The sequence below is a fragment of the Solanum verrucosum genome, unplaced genomic scaffold (assembly GCF_900185275.1).
Source record: "Solanum verrucosum unplaced genomic scaffold, falcon-dt-bn FXZP01000261.1, whole genome shotgun sequence".
In the NCBI taxonomy this organism is placed as follows: Eukaryota; Viridiplantae; Streptophyta; class Magnoliopsida; order Solanales; family Solanaceae; genus Solanum; species Solanum verrucosum.
Genome location: NW_026019969.1, coordinates 2,995,270 through 3,010,974, shown reverse-complemented (window position 1 = coordinate 3,010,974; position 15,705 = coordinate 2,995,270). Strand labels below are relative to the sequence as shown.

The 15,705-nt window shown below is 28.1% G+C and overlaps 3 protein-coding genes across 3 annotated transcripts in view; 2 read left to right on the top strand and 1 right to left on the bottom strand.

Moving 5' to 3' along the window:
• The window catches only part of LOC125815306 (NAD(P)H:quinone oxidoreductase-like), a 166,483-nt gene that overhangs the window by 134,455 nt on the left and 16,323 nt on the right, over window positions 1–15,705 (bottom strand). The window lies entirely within an intron of this gene.
• LOC125815297 (protein LEAD-SENSITIVE 1-like) overlaps window positions 12,483–15,705 on the top strand; it is a 162,696-nt gene continuing 159,473 nt past the window's right edge. Inside the window, exon 1 of the mRNA XM_049494739.1 lies at window positions 12,483–12,486. The gene's annotated coding sequence lies outside the window, so the exon portion shown is untranslated. The remainder of the gene's footprint in view (window positions 12,487–15,705) is intronic.
• On the top strand, window positions 13,726–15,045 carry LOC125815298 (homeobox-leucine zipper protein ATHB-12). Its single transcript, XM_049494740.1, is given in 3 exon segments — window positions 13,726–14,229; window positions 14,315–14,506; window positions 14,508–15,045. Coding segments are annotated over 3 exon segments (759 nt in total). The 5' UTR covers window positions 13,726–13,839; the 3' UTR covers window positions 14,685–15,045.

Here is a 15,705-nt window from a genome sequence, read left to right as displayed (position 1 = left end):
GAAGAGAAAATTTGTCTTTTTGGCTAGGTATAACTTGGTACTTGTTTAACCAAACGTGACGTCAGAATTTTTTAATGCTGGTAAAGTAGACATAGAAAGCTTGTTGTATCGTGATGTTGATTGATGAAAATTTGAGATTTTTTATTAATTGAAAAATATAGGCAAGTTTTGACGATTCATTAAAATTTATAATAAAGTCATGATACAATTTATATGGAGGTTTTGATAGGCAGGGGCGGAGCTACTATAGCGGAAGGGGGTTCGAACGAACCCACTGACTTTTTCGTAGACTCTATATTTGTATTAAAATATGAAGTACAATGTATATAAGAATTATAACTTCTTTTTTTAAAAAAAAAATTATGACAAGATTTATATTGAAGTCATTTTTCTTAGTAGGCGTTTGGCCATGCTATATTATATCACGATATGGTATTGTGAGATGGAATTAGTGTTTGGACATGCGATTTTACGTTGATTCCATCTCATGATTTCATATCATGAGAGGTGATACCATATTCTCCAAAAACCATGATATGGAATTATATGGTGATTCCATATCATGATTTGAGATATTTTAATACAATAATTGATCCATGAGTTTATATTTTGTTAAAACAACCTCACATTTATACCTACTAACCATTTGTTTCATATGTAAATAAAATTTATAATCACATCATTACTTTTTAAAATTTATTATTCTCACCGAAATAAAATTTATTATTCTCACCAACATATAGTCACTTTAACTCACACCTCACGATTGTGGAGTAATAAAATCTTGAAGAGCTTGTGAAAGGTGTTTCATTTACTCAAATATATTGGTGAGAATTCACTTGCTAAACCAACGTCACAATTTCCATTTCCACCACATGGAAACTTTAAATTACATCCTTAGAATAAATATTATTTATTTACACAAACTGTCTCATTTACGTCACATATGCTTTTAGTAATTCTTTATAAAATGTTTTTTGGTAGATAAATATTATGTTGTTGATGCTGGTTTCCGAAACACAAAAGGATTTTTAGCTTCATAGAAAGGACTACGCTATCATTTGCAAGATTACCGAGGAAGTGAAAGAGAGCCTCAAAATGCCAAAGAACTATTTAATTATAGGCATTCATCTCTTCGCAATGTGATTGAACGGACTTTTGGAGCTTGGAAAATAGATCTAGAATACTGAAACAAGGCATGAACCATTATGATATTGATACACAAGTGAAAATTGTCATAGTTTGTGCAGTGTTACAAAATTATTTGCGAGAATACCAAAGTAGTGATGAAATATTTATGGTCTATGAACATGAAGATATAGTTGCGGAGGATATTGACCAACAAATGGCTCAAAGTAACAATGTTGGTTCGTCTTCTCGGTCACATGATCGAGAAATGCAAGTTCAACGTGAGGAAATTGTCCGTACTATGTGGGAGGATTATATTAAAGACTAGTACACTACAATTTATGTTCAATTTTTTTTATTAAATTAAAGTTAGATGAAACAATTACTTAAGTGGAGAACAATAACTTTGGACTAATTTATTATGCGATTTTATAATTTTTTGTTTATTTGATAAGATTGAATAAACAATTGGGGCTATTTTAATAGTTTTACAACTTATGAGATTTTTATGTTTATGAGAAAATATACAACACAAAAATTCCATATCGCATGTCCAAACAAACCTTCAATTTCATCTCATGATTCCATATCATGATACCATATCATGATTCCATATCATAATACCATATCGCATGGCCAAACGGGCCCTTAGTATAAAAATCTTTTCTCTTATTTTTTACAAAAAATACAACTCCTCCTCCAAAATTTTGTCTTCTGATGTAGTGGTCATTTGGATTGGCTCAATTAGTATAAAGATTTTGCAGTATTTTCTCAATGTAAGTGTAAAATATTTTAAATTTTCTGTTATTTTTGTTTCCTCAGTTTGGTTCTCATGGAACTTTCGCTTTGTATATAGTCAGTTAAAAATATACGTACTTATTTAGATGATAAAATTCGATTTTAATTTAAATTGTTTAATAAGTACTCATATATTAGAGTAAGCTTTTGTTGTGATGTTTTAAGAAATTTTCTTAACTTGCTTTTATCCATTACGTTTCTTCCCGCCAGGTTGAATTGGGTTTGGTTCTGGCCTGTTGACTCACAAATTCAAGCCCAATTAGTATTTACTCATCCACCAAAATTCAAGTCCAAAATATTTATTAATAAAGCCTCAAGTTTCAAAATCGTACACAAATATAATTAAGGAGTGAAATAAATAAAGAGAAAATTTTATAATTGACATATGTAAAACTAATTATTATTAGTTATGACATTATTCTTTTTATTTCAAGTTTTAACATTAAACAATTACGGGCTATTTAACAAATTAGTAATGATAATTAATAATAGGCATAAAATGAGAAGAGCCATAACAAAAAGAATATTTGTTTTCTTTGTGTTAGCTCAAAACATACATTTTCTCTCATCTGATTATTGTTTATCAAAACAAATTTCATTTTTTTTTATCAGTATTCATCTCTTTCTCTATCAACGCTAAAAACAATGATCGTCATTGTTTTCTCTCACGATTTTTTTGTTTCGTATTCATTATCATTTTATACTGTGATGGAAGATTTCTTCTCAATATTAATAAAGTATAGTGAAAGATGGGATTGTTTAATAATCGTATACCAATGTCATACTATTATTCTACATAATTATACACCAATTTCATATCAAAAGTAAACACTGATTCATACCAGATTCTTACAAAACGAGTAGCAATTTTAAAACAATTGTAACTTATAATTGTGTTTTGTTATATAAATAATATACGAAATGCATACAAGTTTTTTTGCCAATATTTATACCAATTTCATGCCAAAAGTAAACACTAGTTCATAACACCAGATTCTACTAGAAGAATACTAATTCAAAACAACTGTACCTTGTCATTGTGTTTGTTGAATAAATAGTATACTTAATGCATACCAATTTTTTGTTAATATCTATATCGATTTCATACTAACAGTAAACACTGATTCATACCAAAAAAAAACTCTTTGTAATTTTATGACTTACAAAATCTGAATCGAAATCTGAATATTCAATCAACGAAAGTTCCGTCATATTCTCTTTCTTTTTTGGACCTTTACGATTTGGAGGAGTGGATATTTTCTTTAATTCTTGTTTCTTCTCCTTCGCCCCAAAAACTAGCTCTCAACATCCTAGAGGAAAGACCCAAAAGTTACTGCCTCCAGGCTCCAAAACAAGCCGCCTTAGCCCACCAAAACTGATCTTAATATTCATAAATATATAGAAAATAGATATGTATAATTAATATTAACTATTTGAATAGTGTATATTTACATAGCGAAGCATAGCCCAAATTCAGAGTGTCAAATGGATTGTTAAATTATATGTGTTTGGGTTGGTTTATTTTGGAGAAAATTTCATCATTAACACATATATGGTTGCTAGTTTGCACCCATAGCCCAAACTAGCAAACAGAAATATATCTACAACCCTACATGAATATGAGGATTTTAAAAAGAAAAAAGAAATTTAAGTGATAATTGAGATAAGATCAAGTATTAAATTGATTATAAGAAAATACCCCCCTTTGCTCCCTTTTACTTTTAACAAATCAAAGAGAGAACCAATAGTTTTCTTCAAATTTTATCCTATTATTGATAATATATATTTTAATTTATAGAAGAATTTAGGTTTACAAATAATAGTAATCAATAAAAGTAAATTAGTAAAATAAATATTTAGCAATTGCTTCAACTTTTGGTGGGTGCAAAACACAAGCTAAACAACTAAATGAAACGAAGAGAGTAATCGTGTAAAATATACATGTAATCGACACATTGTTTTAGTGCTGTTAATTGTACGAGGTTGATATGAAACCACATGCTAACGCCATTAAAATAAACAAATTGCAGTTTAATATTGTTGTCAACTCACTTAGTTGCATCTACCGGTAACAATTATTAACGATGCTATTTAATAACATTCCCTTCGATTCCATTTCAAATTTATATATATCGAATTGAAGCGTAACATTGTACATATGGACATATACTATAATAAAAATAATTTTTGGTAGTATTAAATATGTTTATTAATAAAGAATATTAAAGTTTTTATCGGCATTAAATAATTGGATCCAATGTCGCTATAGACTTTAATGACATTGACAAAGAGTGTTGAAATGTAATTCTCACCAGTAATTACCTCTAAAAATAACTTATTTAGCAATAATAAATTGTTACTGTTAATTAATTATCATTAAAAATCATTTTTAGTATAGTGAGATATTTATACTTATCCCAGGAGAAGTCCTAATAGAGTATATTATATTTGGTCCAAATTATTAATGTCAACGAGGTAGTTCAGAAAAAATGATGTTACCAAGGCTTAACTCAATGCCACATATATATGTAAAATTATAAATTATTAATTATTGATGGTCCTAATTTCATTAAAGTTTTTGCGTGGCACAAGACCTATTATATAAAATTTCGTATGATCCGTTACTTTCACTTCACATAAGCAATTATATTGAAATCAGAATCTCAGATCCATATATGTAACTCCATCTGTATAAATAATATAATAATATATATGTTAACCCCTTTTATACCCATTTATCCTTATCCTTCTCCATGAAATATGAATGAATGTGTCGTCTTGTCCAATTCATGATTATAAGTTTGTACACTAGTTGATTCATATTTATGTATCGATTCTATTTTCTTTCATCTGTCATTTTAAAATAACAGATTTTTTGCCTTTATTTATTTGAAAAAAATTATGTATAGTATAATTTGTTGGGTTCTGAAAGAGTGAATAGGGCGTCATGCGGAAGCTTACAATTGCAAATAATATGATTGATAAATTAGATGACAAAAACTTATACTAAAAATCAAAATATTATTATATCAAAACTAATATAAAGAAAAACATTGAAATTTTAGAGAGAACACATCTCCCCATAAACAAAAGTCTTAAACGACTATATTGTGGATGTTATTGTGTTAGAAGGAAACAAACCTATATTTATAGAGTCCTAAAACCTTTTCTTACTAGAAAAGGAGTCCTAAAGGAGAGAATAAACCAAATATAAAATAATATTATATTTTCCTTTTAAGAAAAGTAAAAACATTTATGGTAATGTTTTATTTTTTTCTTTAAGGAAAAATAAATCTTAAATTATGATAAGAAAATCAGAGCAAAACCCTAACATAATTAATAGAGACGTAAAATTTAACACACATAGTAAAGGTCACTCTGTTACTTGATATTCATATATATATATATATATATATATATATATATATATATATATACAAAATACGTACTATATATGTAATGTACTATACGAAATCCAATGGTTTTCAACCATAGTTATAATATTTCTTCCGTATTAATTTCTGTGATAATGGACAAACAGAGTTTTTAATAAAATTTGTGATTTAACGTAAATTTTGAATATTACCTGACTATAAATAATTTTTATTAAGAATAAAAAAAGTATTAAAGTTAAGTGAAAAAACATTTTAAAATAAATGATTAATGAACTAAACATACCTAAAATGAAACGGCGGAGTCTGAATATGTATCCGAAGTGACAATGTTCCACCCAAGAGTGATTTTCGATGCTAAATGTCAAATTTATACCTATCTTAATCACAACATCCATATGAACCTTGACACGCACTACCAACCATTTCCGTATATAGAGAATTTTTCCAATTTACCTATCAAGAAATTGTTGGGTTTGAATCTGACTAGCAATCATATCATTGATAAATCAGACGATAACTAATCGTTTAGTCAAGCGACTTATATATTGAAAACTAATATTAAAAAAATATAAACTCTATTGGGAGAATAATCTTCCCATAAACTCAACTCTTAAACGTCTTTACTATTGTGTTTTGCTATAGATCTTCAATTTATAGATCTCTAATTTTTTTTCTCTATGAAAAGAATTACCAAATATAGAAGAGAAATATACTTTTTCTTTCCGTAAAAGTAAAAGCATTTATGATATTATTTTAATATTCTTTCAAGGAAAAAATAAAACTCAAATGCTAAGGAAATCAAACTTTGCTATTGATCTAATTATCATTTTATGTTTGATTAGTTAAAAATTAATTTTCTATTGATTTATAGTTCAATTGTAAATCATTAAGTATTGATTCTCCTTCTCTCAAAACACCAAAATACTCATATCCTCACCCTCATGGCCCCACCTTCCACCACCCTCAGGTGCATAGTATCCTTATTTATCTAAATTACTAGATAAAGGACCCTCTGCAAGCACGGGGCCTAATATATATTATTTTTTTATTTTAATTTATGTCATATTATGAAATTTGAGAAGTTATTGAAATTTTTATATGATTTTTAAAATATTTTTAAATTGTTAGCTATTGTGATTTATAGTACTTTTTTTTACATAATTTTGCAAATAATATTTATTACTGTCTTTGTTCCAATTTATGTTGCACGTGCAGGATTTCAAAAATTAACCATCTTTTATATGTCTCTTTAATATATTAAGTTGTTAATTATTGTATTTTATAGTACATTTTGAACTTAATTTTTAAATAATATATGTTATTTCTCATGTTCCAATTTATGTGGCATTAATTGATAGATTTTTTTGGAGTCTAGCAATTTTTTTGTTAATTATTGTAATTTATAGTTTTTTTCCTCAATTTCAAACAATATATGTTGTTAATTGATAGATTTTTTGGAGTCGAGCGATTTTTTTTGTTAATTATTGTAAATTATAGTTTCTTTTTCGTCAATTTCAAACAATACATGTTTATCATCTAATCCATTTTATGTGGTACCAATAGAATTTAGAGAGTCAATTAAACTTTTTATATAACTTTTAAATATTTAAGCTGTTAATTATTGTAATGTATAGTATTACTTATATTATTTTTAAATATATTTAAATATTATATGTTATTCTTTTTATCCTAATTTATGTGGTATTGATAGAATTTAAAGTGTCAAATAATTGTTAATTATTGTAATATGTGGTACTTTTTATGTAGTTTTTACTACTTTTAAGTATACTAAATTGTTAATTATTTTAATATATAGTACTACTTTATTTTTATTTTTAAAATATGTAATCAACGAAAATTAGTGGGACATGATAATTAAAATAAAGAAATACACAATAGTATTGGTCAGCCAACATGATAAAGTTGGTGGGCCCCACTTAAATTAATTAAAGAGTACAACTTTTTGATGGATATATGTGTCATTATGAGATGTTAGCTGGTTTTTTTTGTCTAAAGAAGAAAAGGTACAATTATAAAGCACTGGCATACAAAAGTTTTAAGGAGCAAAAGCTAGTAAATACCAAAAATACCCTTGTCACTGAAATTAAAATATAAATAAAAAATGATGTTGGCAAGGTTTGAACCCCAGACCTTGCACTTTAAATGTTAAGTCTAATCCAGTAAGCCAAACAACTGAATATAAAGATAAGCACAGCTGAAGCAGACATGTTGACCCTCAGCTGTGTACTTATTGACACTTACATATTAGTAGTAGATATATATGAAGAATTTAATTTTCTTCGTACCAAATACACCCTAAGAAAGGTTAAAGAAGTGTTAAATTGAAGATAAAATTTCATTGCTTCTTTAGGAGTTTATTTATTTTTCCTATAAAATTTCATTGCTTCTTTTGGAGTTTATTTATTTTTCCTTATTATTACTTCCTCCGTCTCAATTTATTTGCACTTTTTGTTTTTTGAGAGTCAAACAATTTATGTTTGAATGGAAATTTGCGCACGAAATTTTCAATTTTTTTGAAGTAAAATTTATATATTTGTAATTTACGTAAAAAGTATTATAAGTCACAATAATTGATAATTCAAAATATTTAAAATATCTATGAAAAACTTATGATAAAAAATAGATTTATTTAAATCTTAAAATCCTAAAAATATCACATAAAAAGGAACGAAGGGAGTATTACCGACAGAGTCAGAGATATAGCCTTCCATTTTTAACAATTGCGTAACACACTTTATTATTCATTTTAACAAAGTAGAGAGTAGACGTGACTCCTCCACCAACATGTAGTATTATTTATTTTATTTATATATGTCATATAGTATATACTTTATATATGTCTTCTAGAATGTGCTATATATATAGTTGAAGTCTCTTCCTCATTATGATACATCAAACCTGTTTGCCTTCACTTATTTTGATGGTTAGCTTTAAGCTATTGTCTTAAATAAACTAGTAAGAAATATTTAAATCATAAGTTAGAATTCGACTTTTGGCTATAAATCACAAATTTTTAATATACTCCATAGGTTCATAGTCATTCACACTCTTTTGTTTTATAAGGTTTAGACTCTAGTATATATAAGAAGCTAGAAATATGAAAATAAGTCTAACTAGACTGTATATACACGGTATTAGCGGTGAACATAAAATTTAAATTTTATAGATTTTAGAATGATAAACTCAAATATTAGTAATTGAATTCTAAATATAATTTTTTATTATATATATAAATTTTGGGTCAAAGCTATGAGGTAAAGTCCTCCTAATACGTATCTTGAAGGCTACCCTCTGCCCTTGTGTAGTAGTATATAGTATTGAAAATTGAAATTATGATACCACAACAAATTAAAGGGCATTTTCCTAAGTTAGAATAATCCGATAGTATGAGTTTAGCTAACCAAAGAGAAAATAATATTATGTTAAAACTATAGCTTACACCTATTTTGGATCTAAGCTTAAGTTTAGCATGATAATGATGTATTCATATATTTAATCAACTTGAATGTAACGGCGAAGCTAGCCAACAAAAACCGAAAGAAAACAACTTCGTTGTAATTATATTGGTGAGAATAAATTACAGAATTGGAACATCATATTGGATGTTTCAATTTAGGCACTTATTGCACTTACTTCTAAATTCTGTCGGTAAAAATCAACCAATTCTAGTGCAACTTTACATTTTGAGACACTTGACTTCAAGTTTTTTTTTTTTTTTTTTTTTTAATAAAAATTATGATGTCAAAATTTAATAAAATTTTCATTATTACATCAATAAAAAATAAAAAATTATATGACGGATAATGATGGTGATAAATAGTTATGAATCTCAATTGGGGCTAACGTTGATAAAATAGATAATTGCCATTTTTGAAAAATCTTTATATATATATATATAAGACTATTACATATTTTAATTATTTAGATCCAATAATAATGCTATGGAATATGCATCCACTTGTTCCTAGGAGTCTTGTGTGGCAACATTCACTTCCACCTACCCACCCTTGACCCCAAGAAATTAAAGGCCTTGTAATATTTGAGATATGCAAGGATGTCTGTCAGTCCAAAATTGAAATAAACATGTCTTTGATAAAGATATTTCATATATACTGACACATAATTTTTTTTAAAAAATTATTTTAATTAAGTCGATACAGAATTATTTTTTAAATGATTAAATCGAGTCAATACATAAACTTTAAACTATTTTTTTTTATAAAATAAAGTATTTGATACTATGTGACGTTTAATTATAAACATAAAATAACTTTGTTCGCGACCTAACGAATTTAACGAGGAGTATCGGCAATTCCTTGGAATACCACGTAAACACACGGGGACTTGGATGGACACCTGTACTTAAAAAAGTGTGTTGGTCCCCAGTGGAATGGGCACGTGTCCTGTATCGGTAGAAGATGAAATTCGCTTTGTCGAAAGTTCAACCACCAATTTTTGGCCACTTCATAACACCGACGTAAGGGGATTTGCTTTGTTTCCTGTCCAGGTGGCTACTTTTTGTTGGACAACGTGTGATACATTTTTCATGTTTTGTCGTCTGGCAACTAATTTTATTGGCTCACTTGCTTTCAAATTCTTTGTTTTCTTTATAATTTGTATTTTAGTATAATATGTGTTTTATCTATTTCAATTTATTTGATTTATTTTAATTTTATAGAAAATTTTAAAAATAAAATTTTAATTTAAACTATATTAAAATGTCATTTAATTTAAACGAAGGAGTAATATAATAAAATGGAGGAAATGTTTATTAGAATATAGTGGTGGCGGCTCCGCTCAACTCACTCTCCTCTTCGGCTAAGCCTAATCCTTTTTTTTCTTTTTCTTTTTCTTCTTCTCTATGATAAATATCAAATATCACATATACTTTTTGCATAATACGAGGGTTTTAATTTATTACTCTATTTTAATTAGTATGTTATTTTGAGATGTTTAATAATACTTATTCATCTTATGAATTTAATGAAAAAATTTAACTTAGTTTCTAATTTATCCTTATCATTAATTATAATCATTTCTTCATTACATTTTTTAAGACATTGTATATCCTCTATTCACTTTTACTTGTTATTTATTTCTAAAATAAAATTTTATTTTTACTTATCATTTTTGACATATCAAGAAAAGACAATTATTTTTTTTATGTCTTACCCTCGACATTAAATACTTATTTTCCAAATCATTTTTCAAGACTTAATACTAAACATTATTTAATAGGGACAGGTCTGTAAAACACTTATATGAATAATTGTTTTTTAAATGGGTATATCAAATCAAATCGTGACAAATAAAAATGAACGGAATGAATATTTATTATATTCAAAAACTAATAAAATAAAACCACTCTTTTATTTACAATTTATTAAAACAATGCGTAAAATTAATAGTAAAGAAGTATTATTACACTCTGAATGTATCTGTCATTTCTAATTAGTAATTTAAAAGTTTTGCATTTCCTTTACTTTTTGAAGATGGTCCGAACAAACAAAGAATGTCAAGACAACTTCTCGTTAATGTTGGCCAAACACATACACAACCCCTCAAACTTGCCTTCATTTTCCATTTTGATACTTCAACTTAGCCTTATTCCATTTTTACCCTTAAACTCCATTTTTTATGTACCATTTAAATACTTATACTATTTTTTATGATTTGTTTTTATTTATGTTCTTCAATAGCAATTTCTTATTTTAAAAAAATAGAAGTATGCCTGTTAATTTTCGTAAAAAAATTAAACATTCGCGAACGAACATAAAAATTTTCAAACAATAATATTATTTTTTGATATTTCTCTGTATTTTTGCATGAAGATAAATTGACGGAAGTTCTTTGATTTTCTTTCTTAAACATTCAATTAAATTAAATAACACTATTTATTTATTTTTTCTTATCATCTAGGCTATCTAAATTTAACGCAAATACTCACTTTTAATTTTTAATATAAATCAATACGAATAAAAAAAAACCTATCTTCAAAAAGACTCGACTGACTTTGTTAATAACGCTTCTAAAAAAAAAGACTCTTGTTCATTGATAATAACACTACTAAACAATGTTAAAACTCGACTGACTTTGTTAGGTTGTCGGTGATTTTAAAGAAAGAAAATCAACACAATTTCATCGGTTATTTTTCACACAAAAATACATAACACTCTTAAAAAGAAATTATTATTTTTTAAAAAGAATTATTTTTTGTTAGTTTTTAATTTTTTAACTAAAATTAACTGACACATGTCAATTTAAAATAAGAAGTTGCCATTGAAGAATATATACAAAAATAAAGAAATCATAAAAATTATATTTCGTGTTAAAATGGAAATAAAAAATAGAGTTTAAAGGTTAAAATGGAATAAGGCTAAGATAAAGTGTCAAAATGAAAAATCTGAACAAGTTAGAGGGGCTATGTATGTGTTTGGCCGTTAATGTTCTTTCATTTGCTCATTACTTTTTCCATGTGATATTAATTGTTCATATTATTATAAATAATTATTTGTCAATTTATAAATTCAAGATAAAATTAATTTAAAAAATTGTTTATCTCTTAAAATTAATTTATTTTATAAAAAATGTATGCAAGTTTATAAAATTTAATTTTTTTTAAAACTATAAATCAAAAAAATTATTTTTTTATTTATGATCTCTTAATCAACGGTTAAACTAAGGGTGAACCATTAATATAAAGACTAGTTATTGGAAGAGTTCAATTTCCTATGAGAAACACACACGTGTTTGATATGTCTTTAGGAACAACATGAAAAGAAATGTTGACGAGGCCACACATTCCTTATTATAGTATTTTTAACGAAAGCCATCGATCAAGCTCAACCACTCTTTTTTTTTTTTTTTTTTTCACCCTGTATTCGAAGTCCACATTAGAGTTTCAACTAAATTTGGATCGTGCTCTGCAGAGCCCATTTAGAGGTGGCGCTCCCAACAGAATTTTCTCCATACCAGGACTCGAACCCGAAACTTCTGGTTAAGGGTGAAACACTCCCATCAGTGCACCACAACCCATCAAAGTACGAGCTATGAATATTTTATTGATTTTGATATCACCTAAGAACTTTTATTTATTTGTTTGGTAATAATTGCTGTTTTAACAATTACACTATAAGTAAAAGGACTTCTTTGGAGAGTCAGCTTGCATTACTCCAACAAGGATGAAACAATGATTGTCAATGGCTTATATTGGGAATCAATATCTTATGATATTTTAATTATCTTTTCCATGAAATTGACAGACATGCACGGTGCACTTATATAAAGATTTTTTCTTTTTACCTCTCCTCGTTTCACCATTCTGTCCGAATAAAATATATTTAGAATACAATTAAAAATAAAAAATACATTATCACATATCGTTATCTCATCAAGTACTTTTTAAAAATAAAATTTCCACATATCAATATATTAGAATAAATGCTATAAATATAACTTGAATCAAAATTCTTGAGTTAGGTGGAATTTTGTCCTATGAATTGGTCATCCACTCGATTATGATCCGAACGAAAACACGTAGCGGAATGATAAATATGTTAAAGGATCGGACAGAGGGGCATACTGAAAATTGAATCTTAATAATAACATAAGGCAAAACGTGAATCACGCAGCCGACACCATATGATATTAATATTATAATGAAAATAACCATGATTACTAAGATGACAAGTAAACACCACTAATTAACTCCACCATGGCTTCATAAACCATATAATAATAATAATAATAATAATACTTATGTACTTGTTGGATCCTTGCTTACAATATTCCGAGATGGCTCGATTGGGACTTTGAGCCTTGAAGCCAGCCGACTAAAACCCCCAATTGTGGCAACCCTTCAGTATTGGGAAAAAAAGAAAAACCAATCATCTAATAAACTGTGGAATAAAAAGCATTTTGGGCTGAATCAGTACAAAAATGGTTACAATCAAAGTGTTTACTATTAATGTTTAAGTTATAACTGATATCAAAGACGCAATTTTATTTTTTAACTAAGTTCATCACACAATCATGACACTAACTCAATCCACCTCAGCACCTCGTGGATGTTGTTATAAATAGGGTATTAACTTTACCCAACAAAAATATTCTTAATACGATATGATACTATCCACTTGAACAAAATCCTCTCAATTTTTCTCATATCTTATATATAGACTCTTAATCTATTTAATTATATGAAATTTTATTCACACGCCCAAACAACAGTTTGAGGGTTCAAACAATGAGCAATGGACGATGATCATAAGTTACCAAAAAAAAAGAAAGTATTATTGTATTCGTAACGTTGGACCCATCCCTGGTTCAAATCCATATAAAAAGATGGGTACAAGTTAAAGAATTCCCCACCAGAGCTGAACACCATAAAGATACCATTCTATCAACTGTCAACTACTGCCACAGAGATACATGAATTTTCCAGTTCCAATCCACACACATAGATATATATCCCAAATCAAGAAATTTCACAAATAAGATGTTTGATGCAGGGGAATTTTCTCCAAGTTCTTCAGCAGCTGCTCTGTCTGCTGAGTGTTTCAGTAGTAGCAGCTGCTTCAGCAGTCTATCATCCTCAAAGAAGAAGAAGATTAACAATAACAACGCGAGGAGGTTCAGCGATGAACAGATAAAATCATTAGAAACGATGTTCGAAACAGAGACCAAACTTGAACCAAGAAAGAAGCTGCAACTAGCCAGAGAACTCGGATTGCAACCTCGACAAGTAGCAATTTGGTTTCAAAACAAGAGAGCTCGATGGAAATCAAAGCAACTCGAAAGGGATTACAGTATACTTAAATCCAATTATGACAATCTTGCTTCCCAGTACGAATCTTTAAAGAAAGAAAAACAATCCTTGCTTATTCAGGTACTTAATTACACAAATCTACCCAATTAAATACAACATAGTACTATATCACTAATGTCCAATTTTATTTTATTTTTATGTGCAGTTGCAAAAACTGAATGATGTGATGCAGAAAGAAAGGGGGAAGTACTGTTGCAAGCAAGAAATCGAGTTAGACAACAGATGTGCTGCAATAAAGAAAAATGAAATGGAAGGGATGCCAAGCTTGTCTTTTGACTTATCATCTCAGCATGGAACAAATGGTGTTATTTCAGATGATGACATTGACAGCAGTATAAAAAGCTGATTATCTCGGGTTAGATGACGATGCAGTACATCATCTACTGAAAATTGCTGAAGCAGGGGATAGTTCTTTAACTTCCCCTGAAAATTGGGGCAGTCTAAACGACGATGGTATCTTAAACCATCAGCCTAATAGTTCTAGTTATGATCACTGGTGGGATTTCTGGTCTTGAATCAGAATTGTCGACAAAATATACACATCTAAAACGTTGGCTTTAGAAATGATCAGATGCCAAATTGCTCGCGACTCTTGTACATTTGATCGAGCATGCTGGCATCCTTAGTGAAGCATCCTTTGTTTTCACTTTCATAAGAGTTGAGTTTACCTCAGCCTTACAGTGCCCTTTGTCTACTAGACAAACTGTAATCTTGTATACTAGTACTAGTCCATGGTGATTTTAGTTTGTATGCCTTGAAATATGCTACTAGTAATTATCATACCAGAATTGCTGACAAGTATAATTTCCAGCAGCTCGTAATCAGAGATATAGTTTAAAAGAAAGTAACCACACAGAATAGAAGCTATTGGAGGGTTGATGTTGTTGCAACGAGTTTAAATTTTATGCACGATGTAGATAATAAGTAATCTGCTATTATAAGCTAAATTATAGTGTTCGTCGTGAATGTATATAACTTAAATTAAGTAAATGTTGGTACTTAATAGAATTAAATTGTTATGTGTCACGATTCAAAATTGTGGGAATTAGGAGTAATGAACACTGAGATTCACTTACGATTCAAACATACCATATATATATAATTGTGGGAATTAGGAGTAATGAATACGGAGATTCACTTGTGATTCAAACATACCGTATATATATATATATATATAGAAGCTTGTAGAAATTAGGTTTTAAGATATGTCTGCGGATAAAAAAATCGATGGTACCAACTTCTTCTTAAATTGTTGTGTTTTTTTTATAATTATTTATTTTTTTCCTCATAATGTGGTGCATGTATGCTAGATTTTATTTTTCCCTTCTCTGTTGCTGTTAATTTGAAGGGAGTCTAATCACGGGTAAAGAGTTATATTCCTATGTGACCTATAATTCATGGGTTTGAGCACTAAAATTAATCATAGCTTACATTAGGATATATATTAGTATTAGTCATAGCTTGTATTAGGATATATTTTAGTCATGAGTTTGAGTAGTAAAATTAGTCATAGCTTACATTAGGATGACCGGTAAG